General features: G+C 49.0%; 1 protein-coding gene across 1 annotated transcript; it reads left to right on the top strand.

Annotated features, from left to right (window-relative positions):
- The first annotated feature begins 1,502 nt into the window (after positions 1–1,502).
- PBXIP1 (PBX homeobox interacting protein 1) lies at positions 1,503–27,686 on the top strand. The gene is given in 11 exon segments (XM_073552389.1): positions 1,503–1,658; positions 8,482–8,572; positions 11,913–12,080; positions 12,169–12,286; positions 22,214–22,426; positions 22,557–22,580; positions 22,662–22,738; positions 22,963–23,088; positions 24,599–25,950; positions 26,653–27,661; positions 27,664–27,686. Coding segments are annotated over 10 exon segments (3,165 nt in total). The 5' UTR covers positions 1,503–1,658; positions 8,482–8,512; the 3' UTR covers positions 27,682–27,686.

A 27,686-nucleotide genomic window follows, 5' to 3' on the forward strand; every position in this document is an offset into this window, starting at 1 on the left:
TACTCCCATCATCCCTGACCCCGGAGCTCACAATCTAATCTCCTATCACACAGTGTATCACTACTCCCATCATCCCTGACCCCGGAGATCACAATCTAATCTCCTATCACACAGTGTATCACTACTCCCATCATCCCTGACCCAGGAGCTCACAATCTAATCTCCTATCACACAGTGTATCATTACTCCCATCATCCCTGACCCCGGAGATCACAATCTAATCTCCTATCACACAGGGTATCACTACTCCCATCATCCCTGACCCCGGAGATCACAATCTAATCTCCTATCACACAGTGTATCACTACTCCCATCATCCCTGACCCCAGAGCTCACAATCTAATCTCCTATCACACAATGTAGCACTACTCCCATCATCCCTGACCCCGGAGCTCACAATCTAATCTCCTATCACACAATGTATCACTACTCCCATCATCCCTGACCCCGGAGATCACAATCTAATCTCCTATCACACAGTGTATCACTACTCCCATCATCCCTGACCCCGGAGCTCACAATCTAATCTCCTATCACACAGTGTATCATTACTCCCATCATCCCTGACCCCGGAGCTCACAATCTAATCTCCTATCACACAGTGTATCACTACTCCCATCATCCCTGACCCAGGAGCTCACAATCTAATCTCCTATCACACAGTGTATCACTACTCCCATCATCCCTGACCCCAGAGCTCACAATCTAATCTCCTATCACACAGTGTATCACTACTCCCATCATCCCTGACCCCGGAGCTCACAATCTAATCTCCTATCACACAGTGTATCACTACTCCCATCATCCCTGACCCCGGAGCTCACAATCTAATCTCCTATCACTCAGTGTATCACTACTCCCATCATCCCTGACCCCGGAGCTCACAATCTAATCTCCTATCACACAATGTATCACTACTCCCATCATCCCTGACCCCAGAGCTCACAATCTAATCTCCTATCACACAGTGTATCACTACTCCCATCATCCCTGACCCCGGAGCTCACAATCTAATCTCCTATCACACAGTGTATCACTACTCCCATCATCCCTGACCCAGGAACTCACAATCTAATCTCCTATCACTCAGTGTATCACTACTCCCATTATCCCTGACCCCGGAGCTCACAATCTAATCTCCTATCACACAATGTATCACTACTCCCATCATCCCTGACCCCGGAGCTCACAATCTAATCTCCTATCACACAGTGTATCACTACTCCCATCATCCCTGACCCCGGAGCTCACAATCTAATCTCCTATCACACAGTGTATCACTACTCTCATCATCCCTGACCCCAGAGCTCTGCATGTGAAGAGAGGGAGGATAACTTTAATAGAGGAAACTGCAGGCCTGATACTCTCACTCCCATTATACTGCCTGGCGCTGTCTTCTCTTTCTGTGGGCATCTGCAGCTGTCATCCACCTGTCCCTGTCACTTCTGGCAACTGCAGGGTTAATCATCTTCCCGTGCAGTTGCTAGGGGCGTGGCAGATCCGCCCCCTTGTTTCCGACAGCTGTCTGGCTGAGTCACGTGGTGCAGGGTTTGCGGCTTCAGAAGTTGGAGGAAAGTGACGGAATCTTAAAGAAGAAGAACTTAGAGTCCGAGGGAGACGAAGGCAGATTCAGGAGCCCCGGTGGCCACAGGACAGAGGTGAGGGGGCTACACGGAATCCTCTGGGGTCAGAGGTGAGGGGGCCACAGACTCACACTGAGAACAGAGGTGAGAGAGCCACAGACTCCCCCTTGGGTCAGAGGTGAGGGGGGCCACAGACTCCCCCTGGGGTCAGAGGTGAGGGGGGCCACAGACTCCCCCTGGGGTCAGAGGTGAGGGGGCCACATACTCCCCCAGGGGTCAGAGGTGAGGGGGCCACAGACTCCCCCTGGGGTCATAGGTGAGGGGGGCCACAGGTTCCCCCTGGGGTCAGAGGTGAGGGGGGCCACAGGCTCCCCCTGGGGTCATGGGTGAGGGGGGGCCACAGACTCCCCCTGGGGTCATGGGTGAGGGGGGCCACAGACTCCCCCTGGGGTCATGGGTGAGGGGGGCCACAGACTCCCCCTGGGGTCATGGGTGAGGGGGGCCACAGACTCCCCCTGGGGTCATGGGTGAGGGGGGCCACAGACTCCCCCTGGGGTCATGGGTGAGGGGGGCCACAGACTCCCCCTGGGGTCATGGGTGAGGGGGGCCACAGACTCCCCCTGGGGTCATGGGTGAGGGGGGCCACAGACTCCCCCTGGGGTCATGGGTGAGGGGGGCCACAGACTCCCCCTGGGGTCATGGGTGAGAGGGGCCACAGACTCCCCCTGGGGTCATGGGTGAGGGGGGCCACAGACTCCCCCTGGGGTCATGGGTGAGGGGGGCCACAGACTCCCCCTGGGGTCATGGGTGAGGGGGGGCCACAGACTCCCCCTGGGGACCGAGGTGAGGGGGGGCCACAGACTCCTCCTGGGGACCGAGGTGAGGGGGGGCCACAGACTCCTCCTGGGGACCGAGGTGAGGGGGGGCCACAGACTCCTCCTGGGGACCGAGGTGAGGGGGGGCCACAGACTCCTCCTGGGGACCGAGGTGAGGGGGGGCCACAGACTCCTCCTGGGGACCGAGGTGAGGGGGGGCCACAGACTCCTCCTGGGGACCGAGGTGAGGGGGGGCCACAGACTCCTCCTGGGGACCGAGGTGAGGGGGGGCCACAGACTCCTCCTGGGGACCGAGGTGAGGGGGGCCACAGACTCCTCCTGGGGACCGAGGTGAGGGGGGCCACAGACTCCTCCTGGGGACCGAGGTGAGGGGGGCCACAGACTCCTCCTGGGGACCGAGGTGAGGGGGGCCACAGACTCCTCCTGGGGACCGAGGTGAGGGGGGCCACAGACTCCTCCTGGGGACCGAGGTGAGGGGGGCCACAGACTCCTCCTGGGGACCGAGGTGAGGGGGGCCACAGACTCCTCCTGGGGACCGAGGTGAGGGGGGCACGCGCAATCGCTGGGGGACAGAGGTGAGGGGGGCCACAGGATACCTAGCAGTGTGGTCAGGCATTGTGATCGGACTACAACTCCCTGCGTGTCATCTAGTCTAGTGTTTGAGGTCCCTCCCCTTGGACGCCCAGAGCTCACAACCCTGGTGGCACTGTATGTGTGGAGCAGGGTGAGCATCCAGCCGTGCTCTGGTCATCACCTTTCATGGGGGGGCAGAATGACAAGGTGGGGCACTGTGTATGGGTGCCACCAAGCATTATTTTTGGGATGGCTGCAGAGCCATGTGTGTATTTGCGCCTGTGGATCACCCACGGAGACTGACATGCGGCATGTCAATTTCTTCTCCGCAAGAGAATTTACATCAGTAGAATGTATTAAATGCTGTAAATCCGCAGGGTTCATTGAACACATGCGGATTTACTTGTGTTCAATAGAAGGCAGCGAACATACGCTCTCTCACTTCCGAAGTTGTCAGAGGAAGCGGCTCTAACCCTGCTGCATCACTCTCTACTGAAAGCCTAAGAGGCTCCCTTGCTCTAAGAAGACTGGTCAGCGGGATCGCGCCACTGTAGGAAGGCTGGTCAGCAGGATCATACCGCTGTAGGAGGGCTGGTCAGCGGGATCGCACCACTGTAGGAAGGCTGGTCAGCAGGATCATATCGCTGTAGGAAGGCTGGTCAGCGGGATCGCGCCACTGTAGGAAGGCTGGTCAGCGGGATCGCGCCACTGTAGGAAGGCTGGTCAGCGGGATCGCGCCACTGTAGGAAGGCTGGTCAGCGGGATCGCGCCACTGTAGGAAGGCTGGTCAGCGGGATCGCGCCACTGTAGGAAGGCTGGTCAGCGGGATCGCGCCACTGTAGGAAGGCTGGTCAGCGGGATCGCGCCACTGTAGGAAGGCTGGTCAGCGGGATCGCGCCACTGTAGGAAGGCTGGTCAGCGGGATCGCGCCACTGTAGGAAGGCTGGTCAGCGGGATCGCGCCACTGTAGGAAGGCTGGTCAGCGGGATCGCGCCACTGTAGGAAGGCTGGTCAGCGGGATCGCGCCACTGTAGGAAGGCTGGTCAGCAGGATCATACTGCTGTAGGAAGGCTTGTCAGCATGACCGCTCCGCTGTGAGAAGGCTGGTCAGCGGGATCATACCACTGTAGGAAGGCTGGTCAGCGGGATCATACCGCTGGGCTGGTCAGCGGAACCGCACCGCTGTAGGAAGGCTGGTCAGCGGGATCATACCGCTGTAGGAAGGCTGGTCAGCGGGATCATACCGCTGTAGGAAGGCTGGTCAGCGGGATCATACCGCTGTAGGAAGGCTGGTGTCAGGAACACCGCACTGCACCTGCTCACTGAGCCAGTGCGCGTGTCCTGAGTACAAAACTGTGCACAAAGATACCTGTGGATTGGGGCAGCAGTGGTGACGATGCATGCTCCAGGCTCACAGGACCTGAAACATGTGACTGCTGAGGGCGTGGTCTAAACTGCAGAGAGCTAGGAGCTGAGGAAAACTCCTAGAACGGTAACAACAGGACAATGTTACCAAAGGGCATAGACAGAAACCAGAACAAACCAGGGTCAAAGCACAAGATAGCACGACAGTACCAAAGGGTTAGACAGAATGGATAGTCAGGACGTAGCAATAGATCAGAAAACCAGAACGGGCAATAGACGGTACAATAGGGACAAACTGTAACGGAGTAACGATAACCAAGCCAGGAGGTCAGAACCGGAGAAGACAATAATACCAAAACGAGAGACGGAGTACAGAGTGAGGGGACAGGCCTGGTCATACACGGGAAGCAAACAAGCTATGCAGTGCACACGCACACCAGGGGGGTCAGACACACAATCAGAACAACAGTATAGCTGATAGAGAACCCTGGTAAAGAGTGAGTATAAATACCCCTCCCAGATCCAGAAAGAGGCCATGTACACTTAACCCTGTGAGTGCAGGGCAAGTAAACTGTCCAAACCATGACAGCTGGTCAGCGGGATCGCACTGCTGTAGGAGGGCTGGTCTGTGGGATCCTGTCGCTGTAGGAAGGCTGGTCAGCGGGAACCCACCACTGTGAGAAGGCTGGAGAGTGGGAACGCCCCAACCTCATGTAACAGTTGCGCCAGTACCGCAGCACACTCAATAATCACAGTATCCATTTTTCGCTAGTACCTCCACGTGGCCTGGCTTCAGTGAACCCCTGATGGAGGAGTGGTGCACCTCCAGGAGCATTTTATAAATTAGCTGCCTTATGGCGATGGTGTGGAAACACAGGGATCAGCGGGCGCCCTTGTTCGCTCGCCAAAGCCGCATGGATCAGGGATGAACGCCTGTTTTCCTTTTACCATGGGTGCAATTCTGCTAAGAAATCACAGGGTGAGGGAAAAACAGTGTGGCAATATTTTATTGAACTACAAAACAGGCAAATAACACGTAGAACATCCCCAGCAAAATACCTAAGATGGTGCAAATTAGTCTCACCCATCCACTGACTCGCTGGGATAAGAGCTTCTGTGACTTCAGAGCTTCCAAGGCAGACACAGATAATAGGCAACAATAAACTTAGGAAGATGACAGTCCATGGAGATACAAGGCCAGGTGACCAGATTTTCATAATCTGACTTCTCCAAACATCTCCATGGAGCCGGGTGACTGGTGGGTCCCATTCCTGGCTTTTACAAGCGTATCCATGGGGCTCAGGTGACCGCTGGGTCCAAATCATGACTACCCCAAGCGTATCCATGGTTCTGCAATGGTCAGTGGAGCAGATGTTTTCTTTCAGCCGGAGCCGTGGTCCTTTAAACTGGCATCCTGTAGAATGACAAATCTGTATCCCTCCTTATGGAGCCTTGATGTCTTGGCTGCTGTCCTGTAGAGCGTCTCTGGTTGTTGTTGTTTTGGATGTATTTTTGTATGTGGAGATATCTTTTACAGAGGTGCATATATCGTCTTTTCATAGTTAACAACTGTCGTTCAAACCAGCATCCAGAGGTAAAGGGGAAGAATGGTGACAAGATCAACTTGCATTCTTTAATTATTTCATATATTTGCATAGTCTTTCTTCTGTCTTGCAAGTCAGCATGCTAGCTGGCCTGGACAATGTGTAATCAACGTATCAGCAAACATCATTGTTCAATTATCCTGAGTCTCAGTCATCCAGGATAATGGCTATGTTACATCAAATGTCAAATTACAAGTCAATATTACAGGCTTAAACGAACAAAAGTATGTGTTTTCTTGACCAACCAGAAAGAAACACACAAATTCAAACGTCAACATGTAGATAAGTCTATTCCTCCCAGGCTTACTGAATATAGACGTCTAGTTAATTAAGATAAAATGCTGTGTCGTCACAGATGAGTTAACTTTATGATATTGCATTGGTTTTGTTGTGACGTTGGGTGTTACGCATGTGGTTGTAGAACCACTGTGCCACTGTCTGAGGAGAGCCTGGAGGATTGTAACTAAGTGACCACTTGATTCTTCACTAGAGTCCCTGATAGTATGGTTAGACTTGGATCTAGATGGATGCCAGGTACCACCCCAAGACAGACCCAGAAGCCGCAGCAGCTGACCCCCTAAGGGGTGTAGGGAAGCAAGGATGGATTCGGAGAGTCATGACGGACAGGAATTGGATAGTAGGCGGATGGATACTACACAACTGGTAGACAGGACGGGAACTGGAACAGATGGGAAAGGTTGGAGGAACCTGGTTCAGACAAGACAGATTAGGAAAGCCGTAACTGGTGCAAAGCAGACAGGTCAGGATCAGGACTTGAAATGGGCAGGATGGGCTCAGAAGCGGGTTCAGACAGGACAGACTGGAACAGGATGGTGGGTAGAATTGGGTACAGACAGGGTGGACTGTAGCAGAATTTGGGGTCAAGGATACAAGGACCTTACTACTTAGATGGACGTATACGACACTAATGGACTAGAATAAGTAATTGAACTCCTTTTAGGGGAGGGTGCCTTAAACACCTGATGTCTCCCAGCCATTGACTGGGGACATGTTCAGAAGCACACGTTCTGCCCCTTTAAGAAACTGGGAGCGTGTGCACCCCAAGCACACTCCCTGGAGAAGTGTGTAGGTCCTTGGAAGAAGCAGACGCTGCGGGGACCAGAGCAGCACGAAATGGTTAGTGGACACACTGGTGTCCCTGCCAAGAGGAGAAAGGAGAGTTAGTTGTGCAAGGGCATTGGCGCTGTTCTAACATTGTTGTGATGTACTGGTCTCGTTGTCAAGATGGACTACCCTTGTGCTTTTGGGATGGTCTCTGTAATTTGGATCTTCGCTTATTGTGATGATGGGATGTTCACTGAGATGGTGAGTTGGTTTTGTGATGATGAGATGCTCTGTGAGATGTATTGGTTGTGTTGGTGAGTTAGCCTTGTGATGATGGGTTGGCTTTGTTGTGTTGGTGAGTAAGCCTTGTGTTGGTGGGTTGGTTTTGTGATTTTGTGATGATGGGTTGGCCTTATTGTGTTGGTCTCGTCATGATGGATTGGCCTTGTTGTGTTGGGTAGATGGCCTTGTGATAATGGATTGGCCTTATTGTGTTGGTGAGTTGTCATCGTGATGATGAGTTGGACTTGTTGTGTTGGTGAGTTGGTCTTGTGGTGATAGGTTGGACTTGTGCTGGTGAGTTGATTGCTTTGAAGATTGGGTAGTCTTATAATGTTGGCCTCGTGACAATGGGCTGCTCAATGTGTTGATGAGTTGACCTCATCATAATGCTGTGTTGGCTCTGTTGATGGTCCCGGCCTTGTCTTGCCAGCGTTCCTGTCTGTCACCTCCACATGTTGAGTGGTCTCGACGATGGCATTTTCAGGTGATGATTGTGGGTCTGGTGCAGCTGTTGTGTGCTCTCATTATTATGACTGAGATAAAACACTGAAGGGCAGGAGTAGAATTGTGTATTGATCGTTAGCCAAGAGCCATGTGAGGCTATGTCCCTGATTGCCGGGTCCTTTGTATACTTCGAGGGCCCCACTATGCTGCTCTCTTCATGTTGGAGTCCATCCTGATCCTGGTGGCATGTATTTTGGTGTAGAATCACCTGTTCGCCTTCATCTGTGCAGGCTGCTGCCAGGCTGCTCCGCCGTTCTGTAACATTTGCATAGACACCGCTCTGCCCTCACTCAGCTCATTTGGATGAACTTACAAGTGAGATAAAACATAACGAAAGGAAGCGGACGACTTCTCCTGGTCCAGTAAATAGAAGAATAATAAAGGGGTCGCAGTCATCGCACTGGCGTCATCACACTAGTGTAAGTCCTACCTACGATGAGCTGTAACTCTGCGAGGATGGCAATAAGAGTTTCCAGGAAGTAATACAATCAGCAAGTAGGTTAGCTGCCTAAAAGCAATTAAAAGATGGGGTGCATTCTTGGAGAAGAACTATTTCTGCTTTCTGTACATGTAGATACACAGTCCGGGGGTCCACGCAATAATCACTACTGGAGGATGATGGGGGAGGGTGGTGATGGTGGCCAGGAGCTTAATGTTGTTCATTCTTAGCAGGACTGTTGCTTCCATATTGGGGTGAAAGATGTCGGAGAGTCACGATGGCCGTGACTCGGAAAATAATTGGGTGATTCCCAGTGCGGAGGTAAGAGAAGACCCTGTCTGTTACAGTGTCCTGTGTCCAATGATAGTGCTGACATTCTGGTGATATCCACAGTGACGCTGTCCCCAGGAGCTCACAGTCTGGTGATATTGGCAGTGACGCTGTCCCCGGGAGCTTACAGTCTAGTCCCAGAGTTCACAGTCTGGTGACATCCCCAGTGACGCTGTTTCCCGGAGCTCACAGTCTGGAGATATTGGCAGTGACGCTGTCCCCTAGAGCTTACATTCTGATGATATCTCCAGTGACACTGCCCCCTGGAGCTCACATTCTGGTGATATCGATCCCCAGTGACGCTGTTCCCCGGAGCTCACACTCTGGTGATATGGGCAGGGACGCTGTTCCTGGGAGCTCACAGTGTACTGATATCCCCAGTGATCACTAGAGCTCAGTCTAGTGATATCCTCAGTGAAGCTGCCCCCCCCGGGAGCTCACAGTCTGGTGATACTGACAGTGGTGCTGTCCCCCAGAGCTCACTGTCTCGTGATATCCCCGGTGACGTCGTCCCCCCCCGGAGCTCATAGTCTGATGATATCCCCGGTGACGTCGTCCCCCCGGAGCTCATAGTCTGATGATATCCCCGGTGACGTCGTCCCCCCGGAGCTCACAGTCTGATGATATCCCCGGTGACGTCGTGCCCCCGGAGCTCACAGTCTGATGATATCCCCGGTGACGTCGTGCCCCCGGAGCTCACAGTCTGATGATATCCCCGGTGACGTCGTCCCCCCGAAGCTCACAGTCTGATGATATCCCCGGTGACGTCGTCCCCCCGAAGCTCACAGTCTGATGATATCCCCGGTGACGCCGTCCCCCGGAGCTCACAGTCTGATGATATCCCCGGTGACGCCGTCCCCCGGAGCTCACAGTCTGATGATATCCCCGGTGACGTCGTCCCCCCGGAGCTCACAGTCTGATGATATCCCCGGTGACGTCGTCCCCCCGGAGCTCACAGTCTGATGCTATCCCCGGTGACGTCGTCCCCCCGAAGCTCACAGTCTGATGATATCCCCGGTGACGCCGTCCCCCGGAGCTCACAGTCTGATGATATCCCCGGTGACGCCGGAGCACACAGTCTGATGATATCCAGTCTGATGATATCCATGGTGACGCCGTCCCCCGGAGCTCACAGTCTGATGATATCCCCGGTGACGCCGTCCCCCGGAGCTCACAATCTGATGATATCCCCGGTGACGCCGTCCCCCTGGAGCACACAGTCTGATGATATCCAGTCTGATGATATCCCCGGTGACGCCGTCCCCCGGAGCTCACAATCTGATGATATCCCCGGTGACGCCGTCCCCCCGAAGCTCATAATCTGATATCCCCGGTGACGCCGTCCCCCCGGAGCTCATAATCTGATGATATCCCCGGTGACGCCGTCCCCCCGGAGCTCATAATCTGATGATATCCCCGGTGACGCCGTCCCCCCAGAGCTCACAGTCTGATGATATCCCCGGTGATGCCGTCCCCCCGGAGCACACAGTCTGATGATATCCCCGGTGACGCCGTCCCCCCGGAGCACACAGTCTGATGATATCCCCGGTGACGCCGTCCCCCCGGAGCACACAGTCTGATGATATCCCCGGTGACGCCGTCCCCCCCGGAGCACACAGTCTGATGATATCCCCGGTGACGCCGTCCCCCCCGGAGCACACAGTCTGATGATATCCCCGGTGACGCCGTCCCCCCGGAGCACACAGTCTGATGATATCCCCGGTGACGCCGTCCCCCCGGAGCACACAGTCTGATGATATCCCCGGTGACGCCGTCCCCCCCCGGAGCTCATAGTCTGATGATATCCCCGGTGACGCCGTCCCCCCCCCCCCCGGAGCTCATAGTCTGATGATATCCCCGGTGACGCCGTCCCCCCGGAGCTCATAGTCTGATGATATCCCCGGTGACGCCGTCCCCCCGGAGCTCATAGTCTGATGATGTCCCCCCGGAGCTCATAGTCTGATGATATCCCCGGTGACGCCGTCCCCCCGGAGCTCATAGTCTGATGATATCCCCGGTGATGCCATCCCCCGGAGCTCACAGTCTGATGATATCCCCGGTGACGCCGTCCCCCCCCGGAGCTCATAGTCTGATGATATCCCCGGTGACGCCGTCCCCCCCCCGGAGCTCATAGTCTGATGATATCCCCGGTGACGCCGTCCCCCCCCCGGAGCTCATAGTCTGATGATATCCCCGGTGACGCCGTCCCCCCGGAGCTCATAGTCTGCTGATATCCCCGGTGATGCCATCCCCCGGAGCTCACAGTCTGATGATATCAGCAGTGACGCTGTTCCCCGGAGTGATGCTGTCCTCGGGACCCCCCACTGCTGGCCGTCTTCTATATATAGCGCTGTGTCAGATAAAATTGCTGAGTGTGGGCTGTGAATGCTACAGTCATGTGCCCTCCCCCCCTCCAGGAGCTGCTATCTTCACCACCACCACTGTAATAGTGGCAGATAACATTAAAGCTGGGTAGTGAGCAGATGTTTAAAGGGAATCTGTCACCTATTTTTCGGTATATAAGATGCGGCCACCGCTATCAGGGGCTTATCTACAGCATTACAGAAGGCTGTACATAAGCCCCCTATGTAACCTGAAAGAGAAGAAAACAGAGTTATATTATACTCACCCAGGAGCGGTCCGGGTCCGGAGGGTGTCACGGTCCGGCACCTCCCATCTTCTAGCGATGACGTCCTCTTTGCTTCCCGTCGTGGCTCTGGCGCAGGCGCACTGCTCTGCCCTGTTGAGGGCAGAGCAGAGTACTGCAGTGCGCAGGCGCTGGACCTCTCTGACCTTTCCTGACGCCTGCGCACTGCAGTACTCTGCTCTGCCCTCAACAGGGCAGAGCAGTGCGCCTGCGCCGGAGCTGCGACGGGAAGCAGAGAAGAGGACGTCATCATTAGAAGATGGGAGGCGCCCACCGCCACACCCTCTGGACCCAAACCGGACCACTCCTGGGTGAGTATAATATAACTAGTTTTTATTCTCTTTTCAGGTTACATCGGGGGCTTATGTACAGCATTCTGTAATGCTGTAGATAAGCCCCTGATGGCGGTGGCCACATCTTATATACTAAAAAATAGGTGACAGATTCCCTTTAAGGACACACTGCACCCACATCTGTCTCCACCATCTGCCATCTCTCCCTGTTGTCATCTATTTTATATTCCACTCTGCTTGACAGAGCAGACCCCTTCTCCTTCGTTGGCGGTGCTCCTCATTATTTGGGTGGGTGCAGTGTGCCCCATTCTGTATGGCATCCAGTAGTCGTCCCTCTCTTCTGTCCAGCGCTTCCATGGCATCCCGGTGATGATTGTTTCTGTTCCTGCAGAGTTTCCCTGTGGAGACGGTGGGAGCGGAGGAGGACGGGGCTGCAGATGAGGAGACGTGTGGGGAACACCTGTCTGGTCACCACTCCTCTGTCCTAACGGCCTCCAAACCGGCAACTGCCCCTGACAACAAGGAGACCGCACAGCCGCCATATGTAAAGCCCGGCACGGTAAGCCTCCCCTATCCGACCAAGGGAGCCGTGGCGCCATGTTAGTCATAATTGTGCAAGTGTGTAAGGAAGTGATTCTGTCTCCCAGGAGCTCGGAGAGGGCCCCACACAGCAGGAGGAGCCGCGCACTGAGGGGCCCCAGAGGTCGAGTGAGGAGCAGGTGCCAGATCCAGTTACAGGGGCCCCGAGAGGTCCCAGCACAGTGGGTGAGTGCAGCGCCAACCGTCTGACCAGTGCATGGACTGGCATGCCCCTCATTAGAATGACTCCACCTCTAACTCCGCCCCTCTGTCTTTTTTTTTTTCTCGACTTGAAGCGAGTTGTTTTCAGAAAATTGCACAAATCCTTCCTGAGCCCCTGTCACTGGGTGTCTTGAGGAGCTGGGGCCCGCGCTCAGCTAGTGGAACAGGTGTTGCATGCTATGCGGCTACAGCATGGCACTGTTACACTGCACCTACATAGGAGAGGCTTGTGCTGCTCCCTCCTGACACAAGGTTTACTATAGCATGGCACTGTTACACTCCATCTACATAGGAGAGGCTCGTGCTGCCCCCTCCTGACACAAGGCTTACTACAGCATGGCACTGGTATACTGCACCTACATAGGAGAGGCTTGTGCTGCTCCCTCCTGACACAAGGCTTACTACAGCATGGCACTGTTACACTGCACCTACATAGGAGAGGCTCGTGCTGCCCCCTCCTGACACAAGGCTTACTACAGCATGGCACGGTTACACTGCACCTACATAGGAGAGGCTTGTGCTGCTCCCTCCTGACACAAGGCTTACTACAGCATGGCACTGGTATACTGCACCTACATAGGAGAGGCTCGTGCTGCTCCCTCCTGACAAAAGGCTTACTACAGCATGGCACTGGTATACTGCACCTACATAGGAGAGGCTCGTGCTGCTCCCTCCTGACACAAGGCTTACTACAGCATGGCACTGGTATACTGCACCTACATAGAAGAGGCTTGTGCTACTCCCTCCTGACACAAGGCTTACTACAGCATGGCACTGGTAAACTGCACCTACATAGAAGAGGCTTGTGCTGCTCCCTCCTGACACAAGGCTTACTACAGCATGGCAATTGTATACTGCACCTACATAGGAGAGGCTTGTGCTGCTCCCTCCTGACACAAGGCTTACTACAGCATGGCTCTGTTACACTGCACCTACATAGGAGAGGCTTGTGCTGCCCCTTCCTGACACAAGGTTTACTACAGCATGGCACTGTTATAGTGCAACTGTTATACTGCACCTCCATAGGAGAGGCTCGTGCTGCCCTCTCCTGACACAGGGCTTGCTACAACTTGGCACTGTTACACTGCACCTACATAGGAGAGGCTTGTGCTGCCCCTTCCTAGAATCAGAGAATGGTGGGAAGGGACCTCCTGGGTCATCTGGTCCAACTCCCTGCTCAAAGCAGGATTCCCTAAATCATCCCAGACAGATGTATGTCCAGCCTTTGTTTGAAGACTTCCATTGAAGGAGAAATCGCCACCTCTCGTGGCACCTGTTTCAATCATTGATCACCCTCACTGTCAAAAAGTTTTTTCTAATATCTAATCTGTGTCACTTCCCATTCAGTTTCATCCCATTGCTTCTAGTCTTTCCTTGTGCAAATGAGAATAAAAATGATCCTTCTACAATGTGACAGCCCTTGTGATATTTGTAGACAGCTATTAAGTCTCCTCTCAGTCTTCTTTTTTGCAAGCTAAACATTCCCAAATACTGCAAACGTTCCTCATAAGACATGGTTTGCAGACCGGTCACCATTCTGGTCGCTCTTCTCTGAACTTGCTTCAGTTTGTTGATGTGTTGTTTTTTTTTAAAATGCGGTGCCCAAAATTGGACACAGTATTCCAGATGAGGTCTGACCAAAGAGGTGTAGAGGGGGATAATGACTTCACGTGATTGGGACTGTATGCTTCTGTTAATACATCCCAGAATTGTATTTGCTTTTTTTGCTGCTGCATCACTCTGTTGACTCATGCTTAGTTTATGATCTATTAGTATACCCAAGTGTTTTTCACATGTGCTGTTGCTTAGCCCTATTCCTCCCATTCTGTATATGCTTTTTCCATTTTTATTGTCCAGATGTAGTATGTTTTTTAACAGGGAAAAATGCATTCTGTTAGTTGCTGCCACTTATCCAGTTTATTTATATCTTTTTGGATCCTCTCTCTCTCTTCTTTACTATTAGCTATCCTTCCTAACTTTGTGTCATCAGCAAATTTAATCAGTGTACCCTCAATTCTTTCATCTAAATCATTGATAAAGATGTTAAACAGTACAGGACCCAGGACAGAGCACTGTGGTACCCCACTTGAGACATTCTTCCAACTGGATGTGCATCCATTTACTTCTACTATTTGGGTCCGATCACTAAGCCAGTTATGAATTCACCTAACAGTTGCTTTTTCCATTCGATCCTTAGTAATTTTTTTCAATAAGGATGGTGTGAGATACTTTGTCAAATGCTTTGCTGAAGTCAAGATATACTAAATCTACAGCATTTCCCTGATCCACCCAGTCAGTGATTCTGTCATAGAAGGAAATTAAGTTAGTCTGACATGACTTATTAGTTACAAACTGACTCTGGTTAATCACTTCATTCTTATCCAGGTACTTACATACATGTTGTTTAATAATTTGTTCAAAGTTCTTTCCTGATATAGAAGTCAGACTCACCGGCCTATAGTTGCCTGGGTCCACCTTCTTCCTCTTTTTGAAGATAGGAACAACATTTGCTCTTCTCCAGTCTTCTGAGACTTTTCCTGATCTCCGAGAATTTTCAAAGATTTTGGAGAGTGGTTCAAAAATTTCTTCTGCTATCTCATCAGTACTCTGGGGTGTAATTCATCTGGACCTAGAGACTTGAATTCATTTATGAGTATTCCCTCACTATCTTTCTGTTTATAGATAGCCTAGATTTTTCTATTCCTTTAATAGGACAGTGAAGATCAGTTGATGTTACATTTCCTTTCTGAGAGAAAACAGATGCAAAATAGGAATATAAAAGTTCGGCCTTCTCAACATCCTTTCTTACCATTTCATCATTTTCATCTTGTAAAATTCCTATAGCATCTTTGACTTTTCTGTTACTTTTGACATATCCTTCAAATCCTTTTTTATTGCTTTTGACATATCTTGCAAGCCTTAATTCATTGTCAGCTTTAGATAATCTGATGCGTCCCCTGCAGGTTCTGCAGACAGCATTATATTCTTCTTTAGATATGCCACCCTCTTTCCATTTGATAAACATTTTACTTTCTTCCTTTTTAGCATGTGTTTAAGTTCTGTGTTCATCCATCCTGGTTTCCTTAAATGCTTCCTATTCTCCCCTCTTCTTGGAATAAGTTTCCAATCCTTCCTGAAAAATATTTAGAATTGAGAGTCCTCAGTGGTTGATACCTTTTAATTGCTAACTGAAAAGATGGTAACAAATTGCAAGCTTTTGAGACTACTCGGGTCTCTTCATCAGGTAAAGACTAATACAACATCTGAAGATTTCTATATATATGCTATATATGTGTTTTCAACTATGCAAGCTTATATCTGGTAACCAGCTCTTTCAATCTCTGCTTTGAATCAACTCCTGTGTTTCTCCACTCCATTCAATGTCAGCAAGCAGTTAATCCTAAATGCTATACATGTGTTTTCAACTATGCAAGCTTATATCTGGTATATAGTTATCTCAACTTACTCTGCTTCTCCCCTTATGTTGTGAGGTCAAGAAACTTTTCAAAGTGCTTTATGATCCATGTAGTGCTGGTCATCTGTTTATCTGACCACAACATTTTATTGGGTCCTGCTGTCTCAATTTAGTTTGATTAATGAGAAGAGAGAGAGCACAAAAAAAAACCAAAAAAACAATCCTTAGCCTCCTATATATTCAGACATAGCTTGGGGAAGGCATTTATGCAGGGGGCATTTATGCACATGTAATGGAAGTACATGTATCAAAGTACTGGCAGTTATAACATGGCAGTTAGACAGGGCAGGAGACTGGTAAGACATTTATATACATCTACTCCCTGTACACTTGGAATTCAACAAATATATACCATATGCATTTGTGTAATTTATATCCTGACCGCTGCATTCACACACATACACCGCCCTGGCATTAACTCTCCACACTCCATCCATATCGGCCCCTCGCTTCTTTCCTCTCCTATGTATAGCACTCACGCTCTTTTCACATTGTTAAATTGCACAGATTCAGTCAGTCCCACCATTCAACAAAAGAGATGCTCTCACAAATCACTTAACCATCTGCTCACTCTTTCTATCCTCCTCCTAGTCGCAGGAGACATTGCTCCCAACCCTGGTCCCCCATGTTATAGAACGTCAACCCCCCCCCCAACTGCTACACTCAGAAACCCCTTTAATCTTATTAATATTCCCTGCATGCCATCTGTCTCTCTTAATTGTGCACTTTGGAATTCTCGCTCAGTGTGTAACAAACTCTCCTTCATTCATGACTTTTCCTTTCTAATTCTCTTAACCTCCTGGCTCTTACTGAAACCTGGATCCAGCAGTCAGACACTAGCGCTGCTGCTGCTCTTTCATACGGGGGACTACACTTCTCTCATACCCCAAGATCAGACAATAGAGCAGGTGGAGGCGTTGGTCTGCTCCTATCTCCAAAATGTACCTTTCAGGTTATCCCTCAACTACCCTCACTAGTCTTCCCTTCTTTTGAGGTCCATGCCGTCACACTCTACACCCCCTTCTCCATGCGAGTGGCGGTGGTATATCGTCCTCCCGGCCCCTCCCATCAGTTTCTGGATCATTTTGCCACTTGGCTTCCACATTTTCTCTCCTGTGACATCCCTACCCTCATCATGGGCGATTTCAACATCCCCATTGCTCTTCCCCTCTCCCATCTGCTACTCACCTTTTATCTCTAACCTCCTCGTTTGGCCTTTTGCAGCTTACTAATTCTCCAACGCATGAAGACGGAAACTCCCTCGACTTGGTCTTCTCTCGGCTTTGTGCTGTGGATGATTTTGCAAACTCCCCTCTCCCGCTCTCTGACCACAATCTTCTTTCATTCTCTATCAAGAACTGCCAGGCTGCTCAGGTCACCCCCACTGTCCATACTTATAGAAACATACAGGCCATTAACACCCAGAAACTTATGAAGAACTTTCAGTCTTCATTGGCCCCTATCTCCTCCCTCTCATGTCCTGATTCTGCACTGAAGCATTACAATGAAACACTTCAATGAATTTGCACCCCCTATAAACAGAACACCACAACACAGACGGCGACAACCTGGCACACCCTGCAAACACGTTTCCTGCAGCGGTGCTCCAGGTGCGCCGAACGTCTGTGGAGAAAATCCAACCTACACGAAGATTTCATCCATTATAAGTTTATGCTTAGAACATACAACACTGCCCTTCACCTCTCCAAACAAACTTATTTCAACAGCCTCATCACCTCACTGTCCAATAACACAAAACGTCTCTTTGACACTTTTCATTCTCTACTCAACCCAGGAGTGCAGGCCCCAACCACGGAGCTCCGAGCAACGATCTGGCCAATTACTTCAAAGAAAAAATTGACCAGATTCGACAGGAAATTATCTCCCAATCACCTCATACCATGCACTGTCCTCCCTCCCCCAATGCATCTAGCTCACTCTCTGATTTTGAACCAGTCACAGAAGAAGAAGTGAGCAGGCTCCTTGCATCTTCTCGCCCAACCACTTGCATCAGTGACCCATTTCCGTCACATCTCTTCCAGTCCCTTTCCCCTGCTGTCACCCCTCACCTAACTAAAATAATTAACCTCTCTCTCTCTTCTGGTAGCTTTCCCTCCTCATTTAAGCATGCCATCATACATCCACTTCATAAAAAACCATCCCTCGACCAAAACTGTGCCACTAACAATAGACCTGTCTCTAATCTTCCCTTCATCTCTAAACTCCTGGAACGCCTGGTCCACTCCCGTCTTATCCGCTATCTCTCTGATAACTCTCTTCTCGACCCTCTCCAATCCGGTTTCCACTCCTTACACTCTACTGAAACTGCCCTCACTAAAGTCTCTAATGATCTACTAACAGCTAAATCAAATGGTCATTACTCCATGCTAATTCTCTTGGATCTCTCTGCAGCATTCGACACTGTGGCTCATCAGCTCCTCCTCACTATGCTCCGTTCCATTGGCCTCAAGGACACCGTTCTCTCCTGGTTCTCCTCCTATCTCTCTGACCGCTCCTTTACTGTATCTTTTGCCGGTTCTTCCTCCTCTCACCTTCCCCTTACTGTTGGGTTCCTCAAGGATTGGTTCTAGGCCCCCTCCTCTTCTTGTACACTGCCCCTATTGGTCAAACAATCAGTAGATTTGGTTTCCAGTACCATCTCTATGCTGATGGCACCCAATTATACGCTGCTTCTCCTGACATCACGCCAGCCTTTCTAGAAAACACTGGTGATTGTCTAAACGCTGTGTCTAACATCATGTCCTCATTATATCTGAAACTGAACCTGTCAAAGACTGAACTCCTTGTCTTTCCTCCCTCCACTAATGTACCTATACTCGACATTGCCATTTCTGTGTGTGGCTCCACTATTACTCCCTAGCAACATGCCCGCTGTCTTGGGGTCATACTTGATTCCGAGCTTTCCTTTGCCCCCCACATTCGATCACTGGCTCGCTCTTGTCATCTGCACCTCAAAAACATTTATAGAATTCAACCTTTTCTTACTTTTGACTCTGCAAAAACTCTTACTGTTTTTCGTATTCATTCTCGTCTCGACTATTGTAACTCTCTTCTAATCGGTCTCCCTCTTACCAAACCCTCCCCTCTCCAATCTGTCTTGAATGCTGCAGCCAGGATCATATTCCTCACCAATCGTTACACCGATGCCTCTACCTTGTGCCAGTCATTACACTGGCTACCCATCCACTCCAGAATTCAGTATAAACTTATTACCCTCACCCACAAAGCCCTCCATGGCTCAGCACCACCCTACATCTCCTCCCTTGTTTCAGTATACCACCCTCCCCACGACCTTCGTTCTGCTGATGACCTGAGGTTAGCATCCTCAATCAGAACCTCCCACTCCCGTCTCCAAGACTTTACACATGCTGCGCCAATTCTTTGGAATGCACTTCCCAGGTCAATACGATTAGTCCCCAATCCCCACAATTTTAAGCGTGCCCTGAAAACGCATTTATTCAGACTGGCCTACCGCCTCAACACATTAACCTAATCTATCCCTGTGTGGCACAGCCAAAAGTTTTACCATAACCAGGTTCCCCGCATCATGTTCCCACATGCTTTATACATCAATTAGCCCTCTGTGTCTGTACTGTTACACACTTAACATTATGGCTGGTACATACAATCAGGGCAACTGTTACCACCCACCTTTCGTGTCTACCTCTTTCCTCATAGACTGTAAGCTTGCGAGCAGGGCCCTCATTCCTCTTGGTATTTGTTATAATCTATGTGATTATTGTTATGCTGTAATGTCTATTGTCTGTACAAATCCCCTCCGAAATGTAAAGTGCTGCGGAATATGTCGGCGCTATAAAAATAAAATTTATTATTAGATTGTCTTGAAAGATTGCAATTTGTTACCGTCTTTTCAGTTAGCCATTAAAATGTATCAACCACTGAGGACTCTCAATTCTAAATATTTTTCTATCTACTGGCCAACACGGTACAAAGATGTATACAGGGGGTGGCCAAAATAATGGAAACACCTAACGTTTTGGCATCATAATCTTCGAACATGTTATAAACATGCAAACCGTGACATATGGTAATGTTTTGTAGTTGATTATTTGTGATATGTGTATGTAAATTAACTGTTTGTTTTGCAGAATTGTAAGAACATTGATGAGAACCTGATACCAATGGCAGACCTCTAGGATTTTCAGAGAGGCCAAATTGTTGGTGCTTGTATGGCAGGCGCTAGTGTAACAGAATGTGCACTAGTGTAACAGAACGTGCCCGAATGCTTGGCGTGTCAAGAGGTACTGTCTCCAAAGTAATGACTGCATTTGAAAGAAAAGGAAAAACGTCTGCAGCAAAGCACAGGTCCGGCCGAAAGTCGAAGTTGACTGAGAGAGATCATCGGACTCTAAAGCAAATTGTGAGAGAGGATCGCATGACCACAGCTCAGAAAATCACTGCTGAGCTCAATGAACACCTACAGAACCCAGTTTCCACGAAAACTGTTCGTCGGGAGCTGCACAAATCTGGATTCCACGGAAGAGCTGCAATTAGAAAACCGCTGCTCTCAATGACAAATATTTCCAAGTGTTTAGAGTGGTGTAGAAACCTCCAGAATTGGTCCCTCGAGCAGTGGAAACGTGATATTCTCAGACGAATCATCGTTTACCCTGTTTCCGACCTCTGGCCGAGTGTACGTTTGGAGACAGCCGAAAGAAGCATTCCATCCAGACTGCCTTCTCCCAACCGTAAAACATGGCAGAGGTTCTGTGATGATCTGGGGTGCTATTTCGTGGAGATCCACCGGGCCAATGATATCCCTTCATGGAAGAATTTAACAGCTGAGATTATTTAGGCATTTTGGGCGACCAAGTGCATTCTATGGTTCAAGCACTGTTCCCGGAGGGGAACGCCATCTTTCAGGATGATAATGCACCAATTCATACAGCTAGAATCGTTTAAAGCATGGCACGAGGAACATTCTAATGAAGTTGAGCATCTCATCTGGCCCCCACAATCCCCAGACCTCAACATTATTGAGCATTTATGATTTTAGAGATTCAAGTTAGACGTCGATTTCCGCCGCCATCATCGCTCAAAGAACTGGAGGGTGTTTTAACTGAAGAATGGGCTAAAATTCCTTTGGAAACAATTCACACCTTGTATGAATCCAAACCTCGGAGAATTGAGGCTGTAATCGCCACAAAAGGTGGACCTACACCATATTAAACTAACTTTTGTTGATGTTTCCATTATTTTGTCCAACCCCTGTATCTTTCCTGTACCATCCTTCCTGGACATTTTTGTCCTTAAGGATATCTAGCCATTGGATCCCTCCGATTCCCTTTCTGAGTTCCTTAAAATCTGACTTTCTGAAACCTAACCTTGAAGTTTGAGTCAGGTCTTCCTCCTCTAGTTATCCAAAATTCTAAAATAGCATAGTCGCTACCTCCTAGGGTTCCAGCCACTCAACCATGTCCTCCCTGTTTATGAGGATTAGATCCAAGGTAGCAGATCCCCTTGTTTTCTCCCCTACCTTTTGGAAGATAAAGTTGCAAGAGAGGATAAGAATTTGCTTGACCTGATAGTTTTGCCTGAGAGAGAATCTCAACCAATGTCTGGATAGTTGAAATCTCCCATGAGATTATAAGCAGCGAAATATAACGTGCATACACAGGATTGACCCATATACCCATATAAGTCAATATAGACCCATATAAGTCAATATAGAACTTATTGGAACGCTCTCACCGGGTATTAGGGGGGGATTTGGTCTTTCCCACATTCTCTCCCATTTAATCATCCGATAGGCATCCTGATCGTGGCATCCCTCCCGACGCGTTTCGTCATGACACTCATCAGGGGAGCCGCATGCGGGCCTACATTTCAGAAGCTGCTAGCAGTTAGCAGGTCCGGATGTGGCTCCCCTGATGAGTCTGGCATGACGAAACGCGTGGGGAGGGAGGCCACGATCAGGACGCCACAATCGGGACGCCTGTCTGATGATGAAATGGGAGAGAGTGTGGGATATTACTAAATCCCTGCCCCCCAATGCCCGGTGAGAGCGGTCCAATAAGTTCTATGTTGACTTAAATGTATATGGGTCAATCCTTTGTATTCACTTTATATATCGCTGCAAATAATTAAAAGTGTTATTTTTGACTTGCATGTTTATAGGTCAGCAATTTAAATGCACTTTATAAATTGCTGCAAATATCTTTTATAAAGGGATGCCTGGCTGGTAAGTGCCAGGGTTCCGATTTTGAGCATATTGTGATTACCTACATAGGAGAGGCTCGTGCTGCCCCCTCCTGACACAAGGCTTTTTACAGAAAGGCTTCTACTTAGGACCCCCATACCACTTGAAAATCATTCTTAGTGACATCTGCGTGCTTTCTTGTCTCTCATGCCGCCCAAATATTCTGCCTCTGCAGGAGCGGATCTAGAAGAAGTGAGCTGCTCCAGTAGTGATGATGATGTAGAGGGTCTCAGGAAGCGCGTGGGCCGCGGAGCTGCTCCTACCACTTTTGGTGATTGCGCAAGAGAGGTTGTACAGCAGGACACAGACGCTGGCTCCTCCACAAACCTCAATACATTATTCATTGCAGCCATTGGCCTCATCTGCATCGGTCTTCTTGTATTCTCCGGTAAGGTGTGACCAGAGCTCCCCCTTCTGGCTGCCTCCCATCTATACAGCAATCCGTGGCCTGTCCTGGGAGTGGGTAATGGGGGGTCAGGTCTCTAATCTGTAGCTCATGGTCTCTTTCCTATCTGCAGGCAGCATCTTCAACACTGATGAGGGTGAGTTCAGCCTCCTCCATATCCAGTGAGTACAGGGCAGGTTGTAGGATGTAGGCTCATCTGAGTGTTCTTCCTTCCCAGATCTTCCACAGACTGTTGTGTCTCGAAGCGTGAAGGGAGGAGATAAGCAGCCTTTACAAGTCATCTCTGACATTCAGGTGAGTGTTTCCATCTTACAGGTGGTGTGGAGATGGATCCATATTTATATAGAGTACTTCTGTGTGTGGCCCCCTATGTTCGGGCACGGTGCTCCTGTGTTCTGCCTCTTTTTTTTTTTTTTTTTTTTTCTTTTCCAGGTACGGTGCTTCTGCATGTGTTCTAGGGAGGTACGTATTTTCATTGTTGCTTCTTTGTTTGGCTTTCACCTCTTATCTTCGGCTAGGAGTGGATCGAGCAGCATGCGGACCAGTTCACTGGGGATACAAGCAGCCTACAGGTTATGAGTGGCCTGCTAGACAAGGTCGCTAAGGAAAATCAGGATATTCGGCACATGCAAGCCAAACTTCAGGTGACCAAAGTTCAAAATATGCTTCACTGTTTTGTGCAGGGCTTTGGAGTCTGTGTTATGGAGTCGTTGTCTATTTTGGTGGAGTCATTCGGTATAAAATGGACAAATTCCAATTTCTAAAATATATAATAAATTGGTACAGTAGAACAGTGCTGTGAATGTGCTGTAAATGTTTTCATAATTTGGGAAAGTTATGAAATATGCTATAAATGTCTGTTCTGTCCTTAGCTTTAAAGGGAATCTGTCACCCATATTTAGTGATATCATGTAAAGACATCACCCACTTGTGCGTCCCATAAGGATTCTATTAGGGCTTTTGACTCCCCGGACCCCGTACCTTTGAGGCATAAATACCTTTTTTATCTTGTTGGGGATGTATGCAAATCGCCGCTGTCTGGTCCAAAGCATACTGCACAGGCGCCAGAGGCCTTTACAATGCGCAAGCGCGGAAACCAACGTTATCTGTGATATTCACAGAAGAAGATTACGTGCAGCAAGCCGAGGAGGGGGGGGGGAGAAGGCGACTAAGCCACGCCCATCAGACCGGACCGCGGCAATTTGCATACATCCGCAACAAGATAAAAAAGGTATTTATGCCTCAAAGGTGTGGGGTCAGGGGGAATAAAAAATCCTAATAGAATCCTTATGGGCGCACAATTGGGTGATATCTTTACATGATATCACTAAATATGGGTGACAGATTCCCTTTAAGGTATATCTCTCTACCTAAATATAATTCCAAATTATTCTCTTGGAATGCAATTTTTTCTCCAAGAAGAAAAGCCTCTTTATTTGATGCCTTATTACTTTGCCAGAATACTTTTAATCTATATTTTATTTTATGTTGTTTTTGCACTTGGTATGTTAATTGTTCTGGTGCAACTATGTTAAGATGATCTTCATTTCCCTTAACTTTCCTTCTCTCCCATTTCCTCTTTTCCTTTGTTTGGTTACCTTTCTTTCCCTTCATTGCTTTCCTGACCCATTATCCCCTATACTGTAAAAATCCCCTAATAATGTCTGTTCTGTTCCTGGTCTCAGGATCTCGGCTTCTGGTGCAGATGAATCTGTGCTACACTTTATGTTCAGTAGTGATCGGGGCTGTGGAGTCAGGGAAATTGAGGAGTCGAAGGTTTGGCATACCGACTCCACAGCCCTAGTTTTGTGTCTCTTCCAAATCACTTTTGTCTCCTGAACGACATCTTGTCTTGCCCTTCAGCGCTGCAGTCACCATTCTGCTCTTACATCACGTGTCATTACATCATGTCTTATCCACCAGTCCAGTGCTCTTTGCCATTCTTCGTAGCTTGGCTGACACACTGTATCTAATTTCTCTGGGAAATATGATAATGTAGGTGATTTGTGTAATTACCCCCATAATGGAAACCTGTGTGTCCTGTACATGTGTTTGAGAGGGAAATTTTTGAAGTCTTCTCATAGGTAAACCACCGAGGGGGTTGGTGAGTTTGTGTACATGGTAGACTCTGTGTGACTCTGTTTCCATCTATAGGTGCAGAAAGAGGAGTTAGAAGACCTGCTATCTGTCAGTGATGGGGTGAACGTGACTTCAGGACCCCAACATCAAGCAGTGACAGAAGAGAACGTCAGACTGAAGGAAGCCCTCCTCAAAGAGGAGACCACACACTTGTCTGCTAAGGAGGAGCTGCAGAACCTACAGGAGAAGCTAGAGGTCCTGGAGAGCATCGGTGTGGAGAAGGAGTCTCTGGTGGTGGAGAACTCCCAGCTGAAGGTGGAGCTGGATGCCCTCCGGAGGCAGATTGAAGGCTTTTTACCTCAGAAGGAAACCTTAGTGGCTGAGTCCCAAATGCTGCGGCAAGAGCTGGATAAACAGCGGCTGCTGGTGACCTCCATCAGACAAGATCTAGACAACCTAGTGACAAAAAGCTCTGAAGGTGAGAATGAGAAGTTACTTAGAGAGAGGATCTCGGAGATGAGCAGCAAGCTGGCCATGGAGGCTCAGAGGTCGGAAACATGGGAGAAGAAGTATGTGGAACATGCACAAATAAGGAAAAAGCAAGTGGGAGAAAAAAGAAGGGACCATCACCATAAGGAGTGGAAGAGGGCGGACAAGTTTGGCAAATCCACAAACATCTCCAGTCCAGGAGACTTGAAAAAGCCACATTACAAGCACGGCAAGGGATGGACGGAAGAGAGCCTCAGAGAGTCACAGCATGAAGAATGGAAAAGCAAAAAGCAGGATGACAGGCTTTGGCAGGACAAGAAGCATCGGCATTGGGAGGGGGAGAAAGCTAGAGGTGAGGTCCCAGAGGACAGAGAGAACTGGAAGAGAAAGACCAGAGAACACAAGAGCAAGGACTCTTCGCACTACCAACATAATCGGGAAGAATCTGGCGAAGGGTTCCATCCTCGCAAGGGGCAGAGGGACTTCACAGATAGTTACAAGAGACAGGAGGGTGGCGATAAAGGAAAAGATCATCGGCACCATGACCATAACAAGTTCTGGAAGAAGCTCTCAGACCATCAGTACCGGGTTCCTGAAGGATGCTCTAGCCTAGAAGACTGCGCCCGCAAGGACGGTATGGATTTGTTCAGTGCGGAGCTGAAGCCGGTGCAGAGAAAGCACTTTGAGGAGATTCTGCTGAATTTCTTGACCAAGTCCCAACTGTCACAGCACCTCCCTGAGCTCACACCTCTTCTGGATGGCTTCTTTGAGGGGCCACTCTTCTCCCATCACAAGATCCGCTTTAAGGACTTTGTGGATGATGTGGAGGATTTTCTGGAGGATCTAGCCAGAAAAGAGACCGGAGATGATGATATTGTGGACGACTTTGAAAGATATGTCTATACCAGCTTCTTTGGTGAAGCCGCCACCAAGAAAAGGTGAGTCTATATGCCCCTGACCCTAAATGTGGTTAACTGTGTTCCTGTTTCAACCAGTACAGCTGCCATTATGGTACCCACGGGGATTTGGTAGTCTGTAGAGGCCATATTGGTTGTCGTCGATCCCTTGACTCCAGCTAGAATCCTTTAAAAGAAAGAGACAGCGTCCAGTTCAGGTGAAAAAAAACTCAAAGCTCCATATGTTCTGCCATGTATGCATCTAGGCTGAATAAATGGAGATTTGAAAAATTGTTTCACTTTATCTGGACCCGGTTTTTCTTATATTGAATTTTTCCAAGTGGACTACTTAGGACTCTAATGGTGCATTCACTATTTGTGCCTGTGTGCCCTCTTTTATTGTCCAATGTGGAAGTGCTGTGAGCCACCTTTTTATTTTTATCCGGTTAGAATCCTGTCTGCACCAGCTGATTCCTCCATAGACTGTATGCACACCACACATTAATGAGTAATTAACCCTTTGAAATCAGACATTACTGGGGAATACATTTCTACATTGTTTTTATTTAGCCATCTTCAGTCATGAGACCTTCAGCCGTTCCGGCTCAGCCACATCTTCCTTTTCCTTTGTTTCCTAAGTTGGAGGTCAGCAATACTTGTAGATTATCTGATTATCTTTTGTTCTGTGACCAGTCAATGGCACTTCCTCTAATAACATCTCCTAGGTCTTAATTCCTCTTCTAGATTTGCCAAGAAGTATGAGCAGTGGAAGACCAAGCACCACAAACAATCTGGAAAACTGGAGAATTATGGCCAAGCCCTTAACAGTTCTGATGACCGACATTTTGTGAAAAGCCAACCCTTGAGAAATGACCACCATGTAGACTCCTGTGATTTCAAACATATGAAAATGCACATGACGTGGCCTACGAACACTTCAAACAAAGACATATCTGATCACAAATTTGACATGCAAGACCAACACAATCCCAAACCCCATCACCGATCACCCAAATACAACAACCATGCTGAGAACGATGGTTCTTTTCATCATAATGGCCACCAATCTGAGAAGAAATCCAAATACCCGCACAAGTCTGGGGCTGGCAAACACAATGATCGCCACTTTCACAAACCTGATGAGGAAGACGGAGACTGGCAGAAGCACAACTCCAAGTCTCACAAGAAGCAGAAGTCTCCTAATGAGGGGTTTAGAATAGATTCTTACAAATATAAAGTTAAGAACCCCAATAAATCCAAGGAAGACATAGAACGTAAACACTGGTCTAAGAAACATGAGACAGATTCCAACAACAAACGGCATCAGTCATCCCAGGGTTATGGAGACCATCATGATCACAAACTATGGAGAGATGGTGACCACAGACATGGACAGCCTGACTCCACTCACAAATTTTATCTAGGAAACAGTCAACATTACCCTTCAAAGAGTTACTACCAGAAGCCTGAAAATGATGGCAGATGTAGAGGCTACCACTGCAAATATGATGAACCTGAGAATGGGCAGGAGAATTACCAAAAGCACTGCAAGGACAAACATGGAAATTACCTTAAAAAACATGATGTGGCCAAGGATCGGCACTGGGACTATCACAACAAGCAGGACAAAGGCCACAAGAATGGAGACAACAGGGATAGGGATTACCACAAGCATGACAAAAACTATAAGCATGCAAATGACAGGGATGGAGATTACAAGAAGCACGACAAAGACCATAAGCATGGAGACGACAGGGATTGGGATTACCATAAGCATG

This window comes from Dendrobates tinctorius, unplaced genomic scaffold (genome assembly GCF_039654945.1).
Source record: "Dendrobates tinctorius isolate UK_male_01 unplaced genomic scaffold, ASM3965494v1 ptg000189l, whole genome shotgun sequence".
NCBI lineage: Eukaryota > Metazoa > Chordata > Amphibia > Anura > Dendrobatidae > Dendrobates > Dendrobates tinctorius.